This window comes from Nipponia nippon, unplaced genomic scaffold (genome assembly GCF_047370975.1).
Source record: "Nipponia nippon isolate SJK-2023a ecotype South Korea unplaced genomic scaffold, ASM4737097v1 scaffold_2, whole genome shotgun sequence".
NCBI lineage: Eukaryota > Metazoa > Chordata > Aves > Pelecaniformes > Threskiornithidae > Nipponia > Nipponia nippon.
Genome location: NW_028262336.1, coordinates 6861579 through 6879967, shown reverse-complemented (window position 1 = coordinate 6879967; position 18389 = coordinate 6861579). Strand labels below are relative to the sequence as shown.

Sequence of the window (18389 nt, the reverse complement as noted above, 5' to 3'; positions counted from 1 at the left end):
TCTTCAGGCTCTGAAATTATGAAAGTTTTCTCAAAGAGGTTTTTAAAAAGTGCAACCAGATCCTCTGCTCTTCTTAATTAGCAGGTGTCTGATGATGGGTAATTGCATTCTAGATGAAATCTGTTTCTCGGTAGGGATGTTTCAGCCAGAGGCAGTATCGTAATGAAAGTGACAGTAAGCTTCTGAAAATATCCCCTGCCTGAAGAACCAAATAGCTTCAAGCTGCCTTTTGGTGTCTCACTCTGCAGATAGTTCTAGCCAGTGATAGGATCTGTTTAGTGGAAAACGATTATTTTAATACAACATATGAAGTACCATTATGTAGGAGTTGACAGTATAATCTGTTATACTATAAAATGTTTGTGTATTCTGTTGTTTAGGTGCTTTGAAGTTTGACTTATGAATACTTCTCCCATGTATTCCTGATCTTGCCTGATACCTCTCCTCTGAAAATATAGGATAATGCACAGGGGGTCGATACGTGGAGTGCTGTCCTCACACAGATACTTCCATCAACTCTGGCACTGGGGCGTTCCCAGAACAATGGTCTGGATGCAACCCAGTGCAAGTCTGCCTTCACAGACTCTTGAAGTGTGAAAGAAAGAGCTTTTTGTTTGTATTGTAATACCCCTATCTCATTTTAAGTTAACAGGTTTGGGTCAACTGAGCTGCAATAAGTGAGTAAACTTGCTCTTGCTTTCTATACGTAGATTACGCCTGTGCACTCCAGAAGGATATCCTGCTGCAAGGACGCTTGTATCTCTCTGAAAACTGGCTCTGTTTCCACAGCAATATTTTCCGATGGGAGACCACAGTAAGATCTCTTTGCTCGCTTGAATCCCACCTCTTCTTTGTCCTGTACTATCAGGATATAGGAGTCCCTCAAACAAATCTTATCCTGTCAATCTCACGCTAGTAACTTTTGCACTGAAAAGAAAGAGCCTGCATCCCTGAGTGGAAATGCAGATCTGTTGCTCCATAAAACGAGAGTAGCATTGGAGACATCTGAATGCTGAAGTGAGCCTGCTCAGTCAGTCATTCAGCGTAGGAAGGAGTTCAGGAGTTATGCGGAAGTTGATCCTTGACATTTCTGGATGCCTATTTGCCTCTCCTTACCAAGGAGAGTTGCCTTATAAAGGGATGTAACACGTAATGTTCTCCTGTAAGACCAGGAGCGTGATACGTATAGTCAAGTATATGGTCTTGCCCTGTTCAAGAACTCTCCAGCATTGAACCTTAACTTGGTTTAGTCTCGCATGTAAGTATCAGCATCTAAGAATAGCCAAAGAGAATCTATAAACGACCTCTGCAAGTTCTCATATTGTGGTCTGTAGTTTTGAACAGTGGAAGCAAAAGGAGATAGTTGTGACATGTTGGCCCTCTATTTCTGTCAAATTAGGTTAATGAGTTAAAATTTTTCATTGAAGCAGTTGTTGCATCTGCTGTAGAAATAGCATGAGGCAGTGGATGAGAAAGGGAAGGTAACCTGGTTAATAGGTGATGGAGGCGTGTCAAGATGTTCTGCAGCTGTGAGACTGCTCATACCTTAAGTTAATATCTTAGATTCTGCGATGTGTGCTCTGAAGTACACGTGACAGCCAACCAATAGCTCGTGTCCTTAAGACAAAGAGGGGGTATAGAAATGCTTAACTGAAAACCAAGCTTAATTTCATCAGATGGATTTGATGATTGAATGTTTCTTATTGTAGACTTGAGATTAAAAAAAAAAAAAATCCCTTTGAAATGACACCCTTGAATATATGAACTATGCAAAGACTGATTTTCAGCTAGAACAGCATACATCCTGGTAACTTGTTCCTGCTTGCCTAGCAGAGTGATGTCTTAAGGCAATCTGAGCTCATCAGCTGCGATGGTAGAGCCAAGTTTTGGGATCTCCTTAGCAGGCTGTGTTGATGCAGACAGAGGGAGTAAGTGGAGGGCGTTCTGCACACGCAGGAAAAAGCAAGATGCGACTGTTCTTCCTTTCTCCAAGCTGGACAGCAGCACAGCCTTACCTTCAAGGGAAGGGGGTAGGCTGAGTGGAAATGGCTTGTTGCAGCCACTCAGACCGTGCTCTTCTAAACAGAAACATTTTCAAGTACTTATATGCAAGGCAAACACACCCAAGCAGGAAGGTTTCCTTGCAGTGTCTGAACTGCAAATAAACCTCTGTGAAAATGGACTAGACTGTAAACTTCTGTGAGATGACAGAGACAAGATAGTCTGTTATCTGATCTGTGGTCTGCCCTATGCATGGCCTACCGATTGGGACTGGCTTTCAGGTCTGTGGCTTGTATGTGGCTGGGATTGTGCCCTTTATCCTCAAGTGTTGCTGGAGGAGTGGAAGGAAAGAAGGAGCTACTTGCTTTCCTAGTCCTAGTATGAAAGAAGAGGCAATTACTCTTAAGTCATCTTAACTTGCTTCTACTTTGGAGTGCTTGCTATTAAGGTTATCAAGTGGAGACAGTAATTGCCTTTGTGATCTTCACTGAATTGCATCCCAGGGCTTGGGGTTAGGTTGAGTTCCTCTTGCATGTTCTGTGACTTTGGGAATATTTAGTCTCAACAGTTGTTTTTAATGTATCTTATTAAATCTGTTTCTGCTTAGATTTCTATTGCCTTGAAGGATATCACTTTCATGACAAAGGAGAAGACTGCTCGGCTCATTCCAAATGCCATACAAATAGCAACAAAAGGAGAGAAGGTGAAAATATGTATTTAAATGTGTTTGTGGGTTTTTTTTAATGATGTCCAGGGCAGAGCACTTGTTGTAGTTTTAAATTTGATAAGTAACTTCCCTGTCAAATCATTAAATGTGACTAGGATTAGAAGACACTTGGTGGTTTGGTCTCTGTGCATATTGGCTTGGTAACTCAACTTTAGTTTGACTGCAAAATCCCCTAGTAGTGTTGATGCAGTAAGCAGAAAGTTAAGGGAGTTTTTGTCCCACTGATTTGCAAAGGAAAGTAATTTGAAAACTGAAAGTTCAGTTTGAGTTCAGAATTGAAGTCTGAATTCAGCATGAATTGAAGTCTGAATTCAGCATGAATTCAGAATGTGCATTCTTGAGTTTGATATTTTTGTGATCTCACTGGATTTAAAGTGGCCCTGGAAGGAAATTGCTGAAAACAAAAGGACTGTCATATCATGGGTTTTGAGTCACGGAGAAATCTGCCCATAGAATGTGCAGTTTTATGTGCTGGGAGATGTAGGGTTTGGGCGTGTATTTGGAAAAACTGGAAAGCATGATGCAGAATGTTCTTATGTGCAACACACTTCATGATACTTCTGTAAATGCCTTGAAAATAATAATTCTTGGCTGGATACAGAGAGTAGCTTTCCAGGGTGAATCTGGAGCTGTTCTTTGTGAAGGGACGGTGATGCCTCTTATTTGGCTGTTTCCTCTCAATTTATTAAATACTAACTTTCATTGTTGAGGAAGATAAACCTCTTTCTCTGCTAACAAACTTTCAAATGGGAAAGATTTAATACTGCGAATCGTGCATCTAATTTGATCTCCTATTTTAATTTCACATCTTCTCATGTGAAAAGATTAGTAAAAGGAATATGTGGTAAAAGGTTGGAAAGGGCTGTGGCTTGTAAGAAATAGGCATATGCATCTCTGGTTTGTTCCACCTTTTATTTGGAAGCGTGAAAAAGATTTAACTGTGTATTTAGTTGAGGGGGAGCTCTTCCTTTATGGCAAAGGTACAACTGATTGCAATTGGATGCCCAGAAAAGCAAGTGTCTTTCTATGCTATGTGGATACCGGGGAACTAATTCTTACTTACTAAAAGTGATAAAAAGTGTGGAGTGTGAGGAATATGAGTTTGTCGAGTGTGAGAGGAGCATGCCATTGCTGAAAACCTTAGGATATTCAAGATACAAGAAAGCATTCTGGTTTTCTTGAAAATACCTGCAAGTGAGCTTTTTGCACCTTGTTTTTCCTGCAGTTTTTCTTCACGTCATTCAGTGCAAGAGACAGAAGCTACCTCAGTATCTTCCGCTTATGGCAGAATGTGTTGCTGGATAAGGTAAGCTTGTAAGTGCCGGTACCTGTGGTTAAATAACAAAATAATCTTTTTCTAATGTAAGCAGATGTGTCTTTGGAGGATAAGGGACTTTCCTTGAGAAGTTAGCTTTTTCCTTTCTGATGCAGAATTCTAATCTGATGTTCTCCTTCAGCTCCTTGTACTGTAGATCCCAAATAAACTTCTCATCCTTTCCTTCTCATACTGCCATCTGCAACTTTGCTCTTGGTGGAGCATTTTGTCTTTGAAGATAGGCTGCGTGCTTCTCTTTACTACCAACTCAAGCAGATATTACTAAATTGGCATGCGTTTGCTTCACATTTTCTATGGCTAATTTGTGATCAAAAAGGCAAGAGGCTTTTTCAGTAAAACCTTTTTTCTTTTTAAGACAAAAGCCAAAGTCACCTTCTCAGATAAGTTAACTGAATCTTTGCCAACCAACTCATTACAACTCCCCTGACCTTGAATAAATGCAGGAAAGGCAGGCTGTATGATATGGAAGTGTATTTTGGCAACTTCTGCTAGTTAGCTTGATTTATATTGCAATTTGTGGACACTTAAGCTAATCTTCTTTCTAAAAATGTACCTACACTTTTGCAGAACATCGCTGTAAGTCATGCAGTTTTTGTAAACCAATTCCTTCCTGTTTATGGCTCTCATTGTTTAAATATTTCAACACAGTTGCAATTGAACACTGAAATATCCGTATATCTCTGCACTACAATGGTCCCCAAAGGCTTAAAGCTGTTGTACTACTTATATGTAATACCCACACAAGTTTTTTGTTAGATGAATTTTAGGGCAGACTAGAAGCACCTTTTGTCCACAAAAGCTGAAAATAGAGTGCCATTTAAGGCAAAATTAATGTTTCCTGCAAATTTCTTACCTCTCATATCAAATACTAGTTAACCATAGCATCATAACCGTCTTGTCTTGAATCCAGCAGTAGCACTGCAAAAAAGACAACATACTGTGTCATCTTTGGACTGGAGTGTGCAGCTGGAACTAACCTTGTTTTCTTTTGGTAGGCAAAGTTTGTCAGGAATGCTAACTGACTGACTTGGTTAGTTTGTGGTGCTGGAGAGTGAAGGTGTGGGCGTTCAGGTATACAAACCCATCCAGGGGGCTGGAACAGCCCTGTTCGCGCTGTTCAGTATTGGTTTTTCCCCATGCGTTTCTACTCTTTGCCACTGAAATGAGCGTCACATTAGGAACAATTTTTCACTTCAGAGCAGTAACTAAAGGATAGATGTGAACGTAGAAGGTATGGCCTGCATGCAAGATGAGATGAATTAAGCCAGCAGGTTTTAGAGATCAGTGCATCTGAGTACCTTGGGAACTCTCTGTATTCTATCTAATCTTGTTATTAGCTTTCCTGCATCCTCACTGAAGTATGTTGAAAGATAGAAGTCCGTTATGTGAATTTCTGCTCGGAGTTCTCAGTTGTAAAATGGAGCATTGCCATGAGGTGTGTGTAGGGCTTTTGAACGTGGTACGTTTGGACCTACCTCTTGAAACAGGATTTCTGCTACGTTAAGCTCCTGCTTCTGCAATGTAGTAGTGAATTCTGATTCTCTACTAGAATGAGTTTGAATCGCCTCTCAGCCTGCTTTATGATTCTGTACTGCTTAACCAAACTAGATCAAGCTATAGAGGGGCACTGAGGAGGTGGAAGTAGAAACTGATGTTGCTAGAGCTGGATCCAGTGACTCCGCTACGATGACAGCCATCCACTGACCTGTTGCTAAAAGAAAGCCCTTGGTGCATCCAAGGAGTTTTACTGCTTTTTCCCCAACTCCCCATGGTAGGGACATCATACATTTGAAAGAGATCTCATACGTCTGAGGCTCTGGCATGGTATGCAATGCCCTCAGTGTGTGAAGCCTGGTGTTTTGGGGCTCCAGTGGTCAAAGGGATCCCGTCAGAATTTGTAAGGCTTGTGACAAAAAAACCAAATCTCGCTCTAGAACCATTTCCAAAAGGTGCTGGTTTTAATGTTTCCTCTGTGAATAGCTAAGTATTTTAAAGCCTATGGATAACTTAGTTATCTGGAGTACATCTGCTACACCTGGATGGAGATGACATCCAACTGTTGAATTATGAAATGAAGTCCTTCTGGTGTTGTCAGAAGTATTAACTGGGAATGCAGCTCTCATGGTGCTGGTTTGCGCCACCTGACGGTAGATAATCCCAAGCTTTCAGGACTTGAATCCAGGGGATTGGAATTGCATTTGCTTCAAATCATGTTTGTGCAGAGGTCACTTTCAGTCACTGGCTCTGGCCTCTGCAACACTTCCTGGGCATAGATGTTGTGTTACGAGGTCTCACCTCTGAAGAGTGACTGATCTGCTTTACCTGATACACCTCAAGCTTTCACCCTCTGCAGAACTTCTCAGCAGGGTCAGTGTGCCCTTTCCCAGATCTCCATCTGGTGGCCGTTCTGCCTTGTACTCTTTTGTATTGTGTGTCCCAGACAGCTGAAGAAGTAGTCTTCCGTAAAGTCTGCCTTTCTGTTGGAAATTACTTGCTCTTTACCTTGCATTGTGTAAGAAAACCAGTAAATGGTTACAAGCTATTCCATGCCTAAGCTTACTTAGGCCGTCAAGATGCTCTCCCCCAACGTTGTGTCTCTGCTGTGGTAGGACTCCTGGTCCCCTCAGCGGAGTTGCCATTCTCTAGCTCATAGCTCCTCCCTCAAATCTTGCGCAGAGCGCAATACTGTGCATTTGGTGCCCTTCAACTTTGGCTCCTCTGGGAATCAGTGGGTACCTTCCTCTTAAGATGGTCCTTTCTTAGGTTATTTTTTTAAAATGTCAGTGTAAAGACTTTTTTCTTTCAAGGAAAATTCCCCCCCTTTTTTTTCCCCCGTTCCTATTGCAAAATGTGCTCAGAGTGAGTCTCTTAGGCTTTTACCTTGCCGTTGTTTTTTAAGTACTCCTGGTCGAAAGGGAAGCATCATGGAAAATGAGGAGTCATTAATGTAGGTCTGGAAGAGACATGACACCGGTCTTGATAAAACAGATAGCTGCTTCCGCATCCACGGAGGCTTTCAATAATACATCAGTTTATAAAATCGGCCAAAATTCCTGTTTTGCAACAGGCTTTCCAGATTGGGAAAACAAGTGTACTAATGGCTGCTATTGACAGTAAGAGCAATGCTATTTATACTTTTGCTTTATTTTCCTAAAGTTTACGGGTGTCAAATATCATTCCAGCTTAAGGGAGAAGGAACAAATTAAAATCTAATTAGGCAGGTCATTCAAATCCCAAACAAACACAGTGCTCCTTATTTCTAATGGAACAAGATCTTAACTTTAATCAGTCTCAATTCCCATGAGTCCTCTTCCTTAGAGTTGGATTTATTTTCCTATTGTTCTTCTTATGCTTTGCTGGGTAGAGATTTGCACCTCTCTCTAGGGACATTGTAGCAGGTAAGTCTAGAGGTGTGAGAAGGGCCCAGAATTTCTGATGAGCAAACGTCTACCAGGACAGCAGTTCTGCTTTCCCTGGCAGCTTGTTAGGGACGGTTGTGAAAGAGATGTTTGTTTGCACCTTTGTGCGCAACCAGGGCTGTTTTAGAGATCAAAGAGGGCTTGGGTTGATTCTGACCTTCGTGTTTGGGCAGTTAGAGGGGGAGTTTGCTGTTCTCCCTTGCAAAAAAGCGATCGGACAGAATTTCACATCAGAGTTGCCTGGGGAGAGCGTGGCAGGGGTTTGTCTCTGGAGTAAACCTGTACGGAGTATCTTGTTCTTATTTCTGCATCTGTCCACAGTGGGTAAAAATCTGCGCTTGCGTCTGTGGTATTGCTTGTGCCATGGCACCGCTTTGTCTAACATGAAACAAACTGTTGATGGCTTATGCTCCCGATTGAAAAGACAAAAACATTTCACCCAGCTGCTTCTTGCAGCCTTTGTTTTTGGATACAAAGAGCAATGAGGAAGAACCCAGCATAGACCATCACCTTGAGGTCGTGAAGTAATTCATGTTTCGATTCAGCCTTTCAAGCTTCAGAGCTTCTCAAACCGTCCTCTCAGAAGCAGAAGTCTGACCCAGAAAATTTGTGCCCTTCTTTGCATTCAGAACTAATCCTTTCTGATCCCGCAAAGCAAGTCTGGTTTGATCTTGGGCTGTGACCATTAACAACTTCTTATATCTAGCTGAGCTGGGAATAATTGAGCGGAGCGCAAGAATCCTGTTTTAGAAGCAAAAGTTGGTAACGCTGACTTCACAAAACCACAGGAACCAGCTTTATAGATTCCTAAAACGCATAGCTTCGTTTCTCCGCTTTCCTCAAGCCATTGAGCTCTCTGCGCAAGGGCAGTCCGATTTGCCCGCGGACCGGTGCAGAACGTGCGAGTGAATGTAATGAGCGACATTCGCTATTTCCCGGTTATTTTCTTACGACTGGAAATAAAGGCACTGGTGATATTGGGCAACAGAAGTGAAAGCGGCTTTGTTTCTGTCCTTGAATTTCTGGTTGAAAGGTGTGCTGTCTAAAGATGCACCTCAGTCAGTCATACTTTGAAACCATGTAATGCCTACTCTTGTTTTTTTTATCCATTTAAAGAGAACGGCTGTAGGTGGTTGGCGGTGGTTAGGAGTTTGCTGCTCCGAAGCACGGCGTGCCCGGGGACGGTAGGGCAGCTGTATGTCGATGCGCGTGTTTTTAGCACTATATTGCTTTGTAGGACAAACCCCCGCGGCAGAGGGAGGCTGGCGTTAGCTGCTATGACCCTTGCTTTATTTTTATGTGTGTGGCTTGTGTTTTCACGTTTACTTGGTCCTCGGTGGGATTAAAAAACTGATCTCTACCAATAGGACGCTTGCGCCAGCCGCTTTCTGAGAAGCCTGGAACCTCGTCGTGTTGGGAAACCCCGCTAAGAGAGGGGCTGAGCACAGCCGTGTCCCGAGCCGCCGCCCCAGCCCTCCTCGGGGGGAGCCTCTCCCTCGCCCTGCACGGCGGGGGTCCCGCGTGGAGGCGGGGCAGCGGGACACCCCTGGCCGCCCTGGCGACGGGCGCTGCTCCCCGCCGGGGAATGCGCTGTCCCGGCCCCGCTGACAGGAGCCGCCGCTGCCGCCGCCGGGCCGGGGTGGGGTTGGGGGGCGGCCCCGGCCGGGCCCCGCCGCCCAGCAGGAAGTGGGAGCGCGGCGGCAGCCGGCCAGGCCCGGGCTGAGCCCGCCCGGGAGCCCGGCGGCGCGGAGCCCCAGGCGTGTGGCGGTGCGGGGCGGCGCGGAGCCCCAGGCGTGTGGCGGTGCGGGGCGGCGCGGAGCCCCAGGTGTGTGGCGGTGCGGGGCGGAGGGGAGGCGGCCCGGGGGCAGGGCGCCGAGGGGGGCTGTGGGCGCGCATCTCCCTGCCTGCCTGGGGGTCAGCTCTTCCACCTCTGTCTAAAACTGCGGGTAGTGTAACACTCCACAGGTGGAGCCGGGAGGCGGAGGGGATCGTTGAAAAGCGCTTTAAATAATGTATGGGTATTTAACGTGATCATTTCATGCAAATAGTAAGCAGTACTTGTGTTACTGCCTCCTTAGCACAGGTCTGTTCCCTTGATCAATATGGATTGTGGCTGAGGCACATTTTCCAGTGTGGCGTCTCTTTTTTTAAGATCGCTAGTATTGCTCTCTGTTAAATCCCAGAACCTTACTTCCTTTCTCTCTTTTCTTTTTTTTCTTTTGAGCCCTTTACAGCCAAAGTGAACTTTGAAACTAGTTGCTTGCATTGCTGATACGAGTTTGTCGTGCTACTCTCACTTCCTGACTTTCCTGACGATCTGAGGGAACTTATATCCCAATAGCTGTGAGAATTCATCGGGCAGGGCAGAGAGGTTATAGAGAAGAAGAAGAGTAGCTAGTGATGAGTCAAGGTAACCCTGAGCACAAGCAACTGTTTTATGTGAGGGGGGTTCTGGTGTCGTTCCAAAGGGAGGACCTCCCGTCCCACCTTGGCAAAGGGGACAGTTGGCTGACCCAGACACCGCTGGCTGTGGTGACTGAAACGCTAGCCTCGCACCATGTGTAAAGCGCTCTGAGCATCCTGAGGAGACAGGCATGTATCTATTAAGCAGTTTGTCTGAGATCAAAGAGGGAGTCCCTGGCTGTCTACTAGTTACTGGTCTTCTGCCGTATCGAGTGAAATTCAAGAGGGAGCTACCTTGACGATATCCGTGAAAACACCAAGTGACATGTGAAGAAGCAAGTAGTGGCTACAAGTGTGTGTTTTCTTGAAATAACAGTTTTTCTCATGTCTGATATTATTGGTTGAACAGTGATGGGTTGGGAATACGGAGTACACGGGAGTACGGTTCCCCAAAATGCTGAAATCCAATCTTGAAATGTGATGCCTAAATGCTTTCAGTCCTTGTCAGAATTGAGGTTAAAGGCTGTGGCGTAATTCAAACTTCTTACTGTTTTACCTCCTGTGCCTTACTGTCCCATACCGTAGTTCTTGACTAGCTTGCTTTCTTTCAGAGGCTGACCAAGCAGGAATTCTGGCAGCTGGTGCACCAGAGCTATGGCTCTGAGCTGGGCCTGAACAGCGAGGAGATGGAGAGCTTCCACTCGTCGTCTGAGGACAACGGGCAGCCTCGGTAAGGAGAGGCTCTAAAGCTTATTGAAATACTCAGGGAGAAGCAGTCCTCTTTTTCTTAAAAACTCTTTTTCCGAAGTGCTGCTGTAGCCTTACCAGAAAGGTTAAGCCTATAGTAAAAGGATGCGAAGAACTGAACAGCATACACTGAGCACGCATAAAAACTTAATTGTGTTCATTGTCTAAAATAGTAGGGGCACAGCTGAGGTCCCTTAGAAGTGGGAGATAGGAAGACCTTGTTCTCCCTGGATCTGCTTTGGGATATCAGCAGGATAGCTTCAATAGCAACATTTTCTCATGATGGTATCTAGTTAGGATCTGTATGCCCTTCAACAATATGGAAGGGCTGTACGGAATGGAGCTGTATATGATGTTCAGACACTTTTTCCTCTCCTCTATGGAGACTGAAACACTTGTTTTTTCTTTGTTCTCCTGATGTCTGAGGTCTTAGCTTATTTTTGTGTTGTCCTCAGCTTGAATTATGAAGCTGGAATAATCTAACTGTTATGTGGATTTTTTTTAAACAGTTGCCTTGATTTTTTTTTTTTTTTTTTTGGAGCAAATGTGAACTAACTTAGGAACCGCCAGTGTCAATCTAATAACGGGGCTTTAATTTTTGTGTCTGTACGTAAATAAGGATGGCTCTACAGAACTGAGCAATGTAATTTGTGTCTCTTTTCAGTCTTGTGTTATCTGAGTATGTTTGTTAGGGGAAAAAAAAAATACCTTGCATTCACTGCAAGCTTCAAAAGATATCCTATTAAATACTTCCTGGGTTTTTTTCCTGTAAAAAATGCACTACTTTGCAACTCTGGAATAAGGGATGCAGGAAAAAAAATTGTCTCAAACTTTCTTAAAACATTTTCTTTGCAAATTTGTTTTAAGCTATCTCTCTTTCTGCTTTTCCTACAGCACTCACTTTCTGTCTGATTGACCAGTGCTTGGTTTTACTAACTTTGTGGTCAGAAGCTGAATCTTCTAGAGGGGTGGCTAGGGTGAAGAAAATGATTTGAGAGATTAATGAGCTGGATGTAGGACAAAGGAGTTGGTAGTTTTTAATATTAGGTGAACAGCCATGGTTTGAATGCAAAAATCACACATGAGAAGCTTTCTCAGATTTTTCAGCACTTGTTTTCCCCAAAGATATCTTCTTTTTTTGCTTTGGACAGATCCAGCGTTTGTGATGATTCTGGAGAAAGGGATGAAAAACTACCTAAAATGATTGGCTTAGTTCGGGAACCCACGCTTCAAACAGAAGGAGAGTCACTCAACAGCCACGCGTTGCCAGGAGTAAGTGCTGACACAGCCTTTCTTACTATTTGTAATTGATAAGCATATATGCTTAACTTGTATATCTGTAAGCACATATCTGTAGTGCATGGGGATTGTAACTTCTAAAGAAGCCTGTGAGAATTCATGGTAATCTAGAAGGCTTTCACATCAGAAATTTAATAATAATCTCTTCAGGTTTCAAGAATCTCCCTTTAATTTGGAAATGAACAAACGTCTGTATAAGAGACTGTTGTTGGGGGTTTCAGCAATCTCCTATCACTGACTCGCTGCATAACCTGGCTAGAACGCTGGAGCTTATGCCTTGGTCTTTCCGGCTGTAAAACCAAAATTAACCATGTTTTATTCACCTTCCTAAGGACCATGTGCATTTTTATGCAAGTGCCTTTATGAAAGTAATGCCTTTTCACTTCCGATGCTTTCTTGCTTGTGCTATCTGTCATTAAAATATCTACTCTTATAGTGCTCTCTCTCCTATACATGAGGTTTATTAGAGGGTAGTTGTGCTGTGTTATCCATGCCTTCAAAGGTCAGTTAGTCTGCTGCTGTGAATACATTAAATCTTTTTTTATTTAGATTTGTGGAAATGTTTCGGAAGGAGGCGGGGGGGGAACCACACTTGATATAATAAAGATGAGTTTTCCCTTAATGCCTTGGGTTAATACAACTGAACAAGCATGGGTGCTTCACTCGTGATGTCGTATGAATTTGTGAATGTATTTGGCTGGCTGGGAGGGCAAGCGCATTAGTAGTGGTATCTGAGGTGTGCCCAGTGTCTAACACGGTTGCTGGGACTCCTGTCTGTAGTTGTAGTCCCGACAGATTACAGACCTTTTCTCTTGATTAATGGATACTCCAAGGGAAAGATCTTGGAAAAGCAAATAAAGCACTAAAGCGTTTCTTACAAACTTTGCTAGGGTTGGGTACCTAATTGCTGTTTTGCTCTGGAAAATTTGGGGAGGGAAGAAAGGAGATGCTTTTTACTATGATATAAGTCTTCTGGATTTTGTCACTTGCTAAAACTGATCTGCAGGTTAAGCAGACTTTAAGTAGTTTTGCTGAAATCCAAGTTAATGGCTAGAGACTCATACCCAGCAAACAATACTGGTATTTGTTTGTCAGATGTGAAAAGCTTAGTTAATCGGATGATGGGTATCCCTCATGGAAATCCTAAACACGATCTTTGGAGAGCCGTATGGGAGGCCTGTGGATGCTGCTGGAATTTGGGCTCTTTAGGATAACTAAAAATCTACCCAGGTAGCCTTGGTTTGGACTTGTAGGTCTTACTTGCACAAGAGCAAGCCATTTAAAAGCAATTGCTTTGCCTGGAAAAGAAGTGTTTTGTTTTGCTACTGTGTGCCACACCTAGAGATGTCTCTGGCAGGTGCTAAATCTAACTGGGCACCTTGGTAAGCAGCAATGCCTAGGGATTTGGTTTGTACGCAAGGAAAAATGCTAGGATTCTCCCTTGAATAAACTGGTTTTTAAGAGTCCTTTAATTATAGTGTAAAAGTGCAGTGTTGATGAATGTGTAACTAAACTGTTTAGCTTGCTGTATCAGTGTAAAATGTGTAACGATTGTGTTGAGCTGTATGTGTCACTTGGCACTTCTCAGGAATGCTGACGCACTCTCCACAGCCCCAGGATTACAGCCGATGTTGTAGAAGCACAGGGGCAATAGGAGGAGGCAGTAGTGCTTAGAATGTATTTATCAAAAGCCATGGCACTGATAACACAAAACAGGCTTAATCACCTTCCAAAGACTGGAGAGAAACAGACTTAACCCCTTCTTTCCTGCTCTGATACGCAAAGTAAGTCCCAAAGCTCTCTTCAGAGGGAGATCCAAAATGATGGAGGTGTTAGCTATAGTTCTTGGCCTGTCTTGGAAAAAAATATTGTCGATAGCTGTCCATAGTTGGTTAAAGAAAGTCCACGTGTAACAGCAGTCATGGCACGTGTGTTCACAATGTGGGAACCACTGTATTGCCTGTCTGAATCAACCATCTTCTTCCCTCCACCCCTTGTAGGAAGACTGTAGAGCCTTCCAGTCCCGGAGCCTGCTGTTCACAGGTTGAAAAAACTGAAAAGCCTTGGCGCAGAATGTAGCAGTATTGGACTAGCTCAGGAGATAAATGTACATAAGGAAGAAATTATACATCTTTAATTCCAGCTGACAGATCTTAAAATCATTATTCTTGGGGGGGGGGAGAAACAAGAAAACTGTGTTTGAGTTGATCAGTTATTCCAAAAGCCTCACCATGAATTTCCTCTTCCCTGACATCACGAAAGGCTTTTTTGTAGGAGCTGTTGCTCCAGTCTTCTGACTTTTCCCGCTCTGCGTATGGCATAGTGGGGCTGCTCTTATGCCGCTGGTGGGAGCTCCACCTGTTCACCAGATCCCTAATCTTCATCAAAATGCTATGAGGGCGCCTTGGATTTGTGCTGGATCTGTGTCAGTTTTTAGACTGTTTAACCACAACTAGCTCCTTTCTGTCTTCCATCTGTATTGGTAGAATATTTCTGATATTGAAATGTTGGTTCTGTCCTAGTTCCTGTTGTGTAACTGAGAATAACTTCAGGCATGGCTCCTTTCAGTAGGAGCATTTGTTAATTGGTCTGCTTTTCTGAAGCAGTCTTCCTTTCTTTTGACCTTGAGAGAGTATTTTTGCCTGCTTCTATTGCAGTCAAATTCATGCCTGTCTCTTGTTTTCTAGCCACCCACCTTCTACTAATGGCTTTCAGCTGCACAAAAAAGATGGTCTTTATTTTGAAAAAAGCCAAGAAGTACAGGAAGCACATGATGACTATTCAAGTAGTGGCTGCGCTTGCTTTTTTGAGTCAGTGCTGAATAATCTTTAGGGATGATGGTATTGCAGATGAATCGGAACTACAGGAGGAGGCCTGACCTTATCTATTATGGTCCATGTACTACTGCATGTGGGGGGGCTGTGACACTGTTGATCCCAGCTGTTCCACTGGAGGCAATGGGAGCTTTGAGGAGAGGTTTAGAATGAAAACTATGATTCGCAGCTATAGCCAAGCTTTTTGGGTGGCATTCTGAGATGTACAAACCTTCTTGAAGTGTGCAATGGCATGTAAGCTTAGCCGCCAGTTACTCTAGTTTAGGGTTAAGAGCTGCATCATTGATTCAGTGACTGATGTTTTGGGGGATACCCTGCTTATGTATTGGAGATGGCAAATGATACTCCACTGCTTTGGTCCTGAGAAGTAACATTTTATAGGTGGGATGGCTCTAGACAGTGTTTTAAAACTTTTTTTTTTTTTTTGTCAAAGGCTAATGGAGCCCTACAAAATAAGACGACCTTTCAAATATATAATTGGGATGATCTAATCTTGCTGAAAAAGGGAGGCCCTGCCTATTTCACTGTGCTTCCCTTCAGGATTGTTGAACCCCTTGCTAAACCGGCGGGAAAAAACTAACCTGATTAATAAAAAGTAAATAATCTGTGTTAAGCTAATGAATTTAGTTAGTATTGATGCAGAGAAGGGGACCAAACCATGCAGGTGGGTGCAAGGGGCTGGGATTGGGAGTAAACTGTCCCTTTTAAGGCAGCTCTAGGTATGACAGTACAGATGAGTCAGTCTGTCCCTTGTTACCAGGGTAAAGTGAAAGCCTGAAATAAAGAGGAAGAGAGGTTGGCTGGCGTAGGGGAACGAGGCAGAAATTAGTGCTTGACTATGTGGTAACTGAGCAGTTAGAACTTGTGGCTTCCTTTATATGGCTTTCTTCTTTGAAAGTAACTTTCTCTTTCTTAAGTGGTCTGTGATTACTGATGCATTTTTTTCTCTTGGTTGTTTCAGGTGGAGGAGTCCCCAAGTGAGAAGCAAATAAAGAAGAGCCCTCTTCCATCTTCAGAAAGAAAACCTGTTAAGCTAGTCAGGAGCAGGTCTTTAGAAAAATCCTTGGATCTGAATGAGAATGAAAATCTTCCAGAGAAGAGCAGTGCCTCAGATAGTGAAGAAGGTAAATATCTTAACAACTGGGATCTGTAAGAGAACCTGACTCTGGTCTTCTATCTCACTTGTGGAGCAAGTTAGAGAACTTTCTGTTCTTAGGAAACTTGTTTGCTCATTTGTTTCACAGAATTGCAGCAAAAACATCTTTGTATCTTACTTAGTTTCTGGGGAGAAAAAAAGTCGTTGTTGGGGGGTGCTTAGAACGAAAACAAATTGTGGTTTTGCTTTTTTTCCTTTGGTGGGTAAAGAGTTGCTAACAGCTTAAACTAAAAAAAAAAATTCTTGGCAATGTGGTGGTATTTGTTCACTTTATATGCTCTCACAGGTATTAAAATATTTTTCTTTCCTTTGTTTTCACTTCTTGGGAACTGAGGGGAAACATTTCAGACTGTTCTCCAGTTTCTGAAAGATTCTCTCGCCCTCCCCACCCTGCCTTCTTTACACTTCTACTTTCTGAAGGCATATGGGCTTCAATGTGGTTGATGGAGTAAACTGAGGAACTCGCTGGAAGTCCAGACAAGACAACTTCCCAGCTTTCAGGAGTGTATTGTGCATATTCTGAATCTGGTCTGAAGATGAAAAACCTTAACGTGTATCTTGGAAAAGCTTATACTTTGTGTGCCCACAGAGTTAGTATCTTAATGGATCCTTATATACCGTCCTCATAACTCATACCTCATTACCCAGTACAAGATGAGAAGAAACTTGGATATCACAGTGGTGTAGAGATGGTAACTTGGCTGTTACATGTTTCCTTTTGGTTTTGTTATGTCCTGGGAGGAAAGTAAGGCCAGAGCGTGCCTTCTACCCAGGCTGGATGACAGTGAGACATGTGCTGAGGTCTGTGGGTGCTTGTTCTGTGGTCCCACAGTAGCCACTGACAAGTTCTTGCTCTCCAAGGTGAGCTTTCCACTTACTGTGGGGAACTTTTCTGTGCCAAAGGGCCGTAGCTGTTCAAACAGCTCACTGAAGTTGTGGTGGAAGTTCTGTTAAATATCCCAATCTTGGACTCTGTAAATGCCTTTAAAACAAGGTGTGCACAACGTGGATTGGTTCCAAAGTTGTATGGTGGTGTGCAAATGAAGGACAGAAAAGCTCAACAGCAGCAGCGTGCTGAGTAGCAGCTGAATATTTCTTTCATAGGCAAAGGCGTAACTTACTTTCATCACCTGTTGGCAGGAATAGAACAGTTCAGTTAATTGAGGCCTGTTCTTAATCTGGCTGAGAAACTTTGCATCTCATCCTTTCGAACAGAGTTGGCAACTGAGGTTGCTTGCAGGTTATCGTTATGTTGTGATCCCTGAGGTGTCCAGGAAAGCTTTCAAAGTCATGGGTTGAATTGGCCGCCTGCAAGTTGGGATTGTTGCCTGAAGATGTACTTTATATTTAACTAACTTTCCTTTTGCTCACCCACTCTGCTTCTGTGTTTGCTTGAGTTCAGACTCAACCTGAGGCACGTCAGGTTGTATCATTTTTGTGAATATACCTACTTGAACAGGCTGCTGTTTATGCTGTACTCCTACACACTTAACAAGCTTCACAAATTGTCTACTCCATCACAGGTGTATCTCTTAAAGCAGCAGAAAGTTTTGACCTTTGGATGTTTTAGATATCTTGTAGCTTTCCTGTCCTCTTAGTATGACATCTCTCTTCTGTCTCTGGATTTTATTTTTTTTTATGGCAAAGGTCTCCAGTGAAACTGATGGAAAATAGTCATGTTGTCTTTCATGCTGCTGTTTGCCTAAACAATAGCAGTAAATACTCCCTGTCATCCCTGCATTGGTGGTGTTGAGTAAATAGAGTATATTAAACTGGAGATGTCTCTTTAAAAGAGAGCTGACTTCATGCTGCTTTTCTTATTTAGACTCCCTCCCCCAAGACTAGTCTCTTTTTATTCAGAGCAGGATTTTCTAGTCCCACAACATTAATCTTTTCTCCCAGATTCCCTTCTTCATGCTTAGAATTTTTTCTTCTGTTTCTCTCTCTCTTTTCTATTGCAGTTGCCCCATACTCTTACAAGGTGAATTCCTTCATGCAAACGAAACTAGCTTTCCCACATGGCAAAGGTTTACCCATGCGATTAATCTCTCTTGTGTCCTCTGGCTCATACGCAGGCTGCCTATGGAGGTGTCCTGGCAAATAAGGTGAGGGGCAAGCTCAAGACTTGTTCTCCAACTCTGGGTCCACCTGACATCCAAAGCTGGAATGCCAGAGCCTTGGCAACACTAGTTCCCTTGCCCTGAGCAATTCTCACATCGCTTACTGGGGGATGGGGGGGTGTGAGTCTCGCTGTGCACCACTGGCCTGCTGACCTGCATCATGGTGCTTTTCTTCAGTTTCATAAATTGGAGTATAAATCTCAAGCCATGACAAACTTTTGGCGAAGCTGAAAATTAATATTGCAGTCTTGATTCCAAATTTCAGAAATCAAATTGTAGTTCAAGCATGGAATATATATTTCCAAAATAGAGCCAGGAGATTCTGAAATTCCTCAGATGACTCTTTT

The 18389-nt window shown here is 43.2% G+C and overlaps 1 protein-coding gene across 4 annotated transcripts in view; it reads left to right on the top strand.

The window, feature by feature from the left end:
• Positions 1–18389, top strand: part of GRAMD1C (GRAM domain containing 1C) — a 55458-nt gene that overhangs the window by 22689 nt on the left and 14380 nt on the right. For all 4 annotated transcript variants that reach the window (XM_087757245.1, XM_087757246.1, XM_087757249.1 and 1 more), the window contains 6 exons: positions 711–814; positions 2609–2704; positions 3954–4034; positions 10498–10616; positions 11785–11905; positions 15728–15890. In XM_087757245.1, the coding sequence (XP_087613371.1) occupies positions 711–814; positions 2609–2704; positions 3954–4034; positions 10498–10616; positions 11785–11905; positions 15728–15890 (684 nt within the window). The remainder of the gene's footprint in view (positions 1–710; positions 815–2608; positions 2705–3953; positions 4035–10497; positions 10617–11784; positions 11906–15727; positions 15891–18389) is intronic.